At 37.9% G+C, this 2,259-nt stretch overlaps 1 protein-coding gene across 1 annotated transcript in view; it reads left to right on the top strand.

Annotated features, from left to right (window-relative positions):
- The window catches only part of RPL21 (ribosomal protein L21), a 3,881-nt gene extending 2,446 nt beyond the window's left edge, over positions 1-1,435 (top strand). The window contains exons 5-6 of the mRNA XM_019530144.1: positions 567-717; positions 1,227-1,435. Coding sequence (XP_019385689.1) covers positions 567-717; positions 1,227-1,316 — 241 coding nt within the window. The 3' untranslated portion in view covers positions 1,317-1,435. The remainder of the gene's footprint in view (positions 1-566; positions 718-1,226) is intronic.
- Positions 1,436-2,259: the final 824 nt, after the last annotated feature.

The raw sequence follows: 2,259 nt of genomic DNA, 5'->3' as shown, positions 1-2,259 counted from the left end.
TAGCTGTCCATGCTGGTCGCCAACATCAGCTTGCAGGGACATGTAGCTTTCCTTCACATAGAGAGCTACACCCCCGCCCCTTCTGTCAACACGATCCCTCCTGTACAGGGTATAGCCCTCTATACCCATGGTCCAGTTGAAAATGAGGTTTCAACTACTTAGTGTATTTTTACTGAATTAATTTGAAAAATAACATGTTTTAAATTTACTCAGTGGGGCATAAGTCTGTGTAGTCAGTATGATATGTAGTTTGCTCCTCAAATAGTCGTTTTCAGTAATGATAGACAAGTAGCCCCATTTACTTGCAAGGTAGAAAATCCCTTGTCTTGGGAGTCATTCCTTAAACATCAGAACAGGTAGCCATGTGCAAATATGCTTTGCTATACTTGCATTTAATTCCAGTACCTTTATATAGTTCAGTGTGTCTTAGGAAACGGATATTTTGAGCAAAATTCATGTATAGTACTGCTTTCTGGAATTGTTTGTTTTAATGTAAAAGCTGCATCATGCAACTTGTATTAATGTTTTTGAAAGTACAGTCAATTCAAAAAAGCTTATTCTTTCAGGGGCAAGATTCTTGCCAAGAAAATTAATGTGCGCATTGAGCATATTAAACATTCCAAAAGCAGAGACAGCTTCCTGCAGCGTGTGAAGGAAAACGAAAGGAAGAAGAAGGAAGCAAAGGAAAAGGGCACTTGGGTTGAACTAAAACGCCAGGTACCGTGTTTATTGTCATCTGAATTAGTAGTACACCTTTTATGCTTGCAATCTAGAAACTACTTCTGTAATGTGGGGGAGAAGTGATTGTCTGATTCCCTGAGGCAGCATTAAAAGATGGGTGCAAATCAACTAGCGGTGTCTTACGCTAACTGGAAGAAACTTTAAATACACTTTGTGTCTGAGGGTATAGTGGGAGACCTTTGCAGGAAAGAAGTGTATAGCTGTGTTGCTTTCAGAGCTCCGAGGAATATTTAATAGCACTATTTTCATATGCTAACTAGGTATCTACAAAAATCAGTTTTAGGATCAGAGACCATTGCTGTTGGAGTGAAAGGCAACTGGACATAATTTTACTAATACTGAGGTTTGGAAATGGTTTTTGATTTTAATAGTTTCTTTTTTCATGAGGTCTTAAATGGCAGTGCAGCTGTGATGGAATGGGAACTGGTTTCCATGGGAACTAGTTTCTCAAGTGTTACTACTTTAATGTACCTTTTTTATTACAGCCTGCCCCACCCAGAGAAGCGCACTTTGTGAGAACCAACGGTAAAGACCCAGAGCTGCTGGAACCAATTCCTTATGAATTCATGGCATAATTTACCTTGGATAAAATAAAGAAGTGTCTTTTGGACAAAATTCAATGTGGTGACTGACTTCTTCTGATGTTGTGTTTAGAAAATACTACTTTTCATTTATTAAATTATATTTATTGTGATTATGTGCAGAGTTTTGGATGACTTAATAGGGAAATTCTAGCTTACTTGATTGTGCTGGGTTCCATATGTAGACCTTACACATCAGATGTAAAGCTTTGCTAATGCTCAGTGATGATCATCCTCCTTTGATTGCTGTATGAGGCAATGTGAGAGAGAACACATACATTTCACCGGCGAACTGAGAGCATATATAGCAAGCTGGATTTCTGCCACACTGGGATCTTTTGGTGAGAAGGAAGAACTTGACATAGAATCATGTAAATAACTTATTAGCTTTAAAGTAACTTAAATCTTATTAGAGCAGTTTCTTCAGTGTTTCTCTATGGCAGTTCTTAAATGAGACTAAAGTATATGCTTATTTAGTGGAGGCTGGAAGAGGAAATGTGAAGGCTGAAGTTTAGGCTAGAAACAAACAAAAAAATCCTGCCCCCAGTTACTTTCAGGTCCAGTTAGACTGTTTGGGAATTAAACCACTGGGTCTCTAAAACAGCCTTCTTCCTCTGTGTCACTGTTTGGTTTGAGCTGTTTGTCAACTGGCAGTTTTACATTATTTTAAGCTAAAATGATTAGAATTGGGTGCTAATCCTTAATATATTGAAGGGTACTATTTGGGCATGTTATCTGAATACCTCGTGCAATGAAGATAATATTGTGAGGATTAAACCCAGATATAGCTCTGTCTAATGGAACTGGATCTTTCATTTAATGGTGCATTAATTAATGCTATAAACTTGTGTGATGGGTTGTGCAGTTTGCTCTTGAAATGATGCATGTAGTTAAATTTGGTATCAAACATGCAGCCTGGCCTGTGGAACTATTTTAT

The sequence above is a fragment of the Crocodylus porosus genome, unplaced genomic scaffold (assembly GCF_001723895.1).
Source record: "Crocodylus porosus isolate Cpor-Errol unplaced genomic scaffold, CroPor_comp1, whole genome shotgun sequence".
In the NCBI taxonomy this organism is placed as follows: Eukaryota; Metazoa; Chordata; order Crocodylia; family Crocodylidae; genus Crocodylus; species Crocodylus porosus.
Note: the sequence above shows the minus strand (reverse complement) of the source record. Positions and strands in the feature narration are given on the sequence as shown.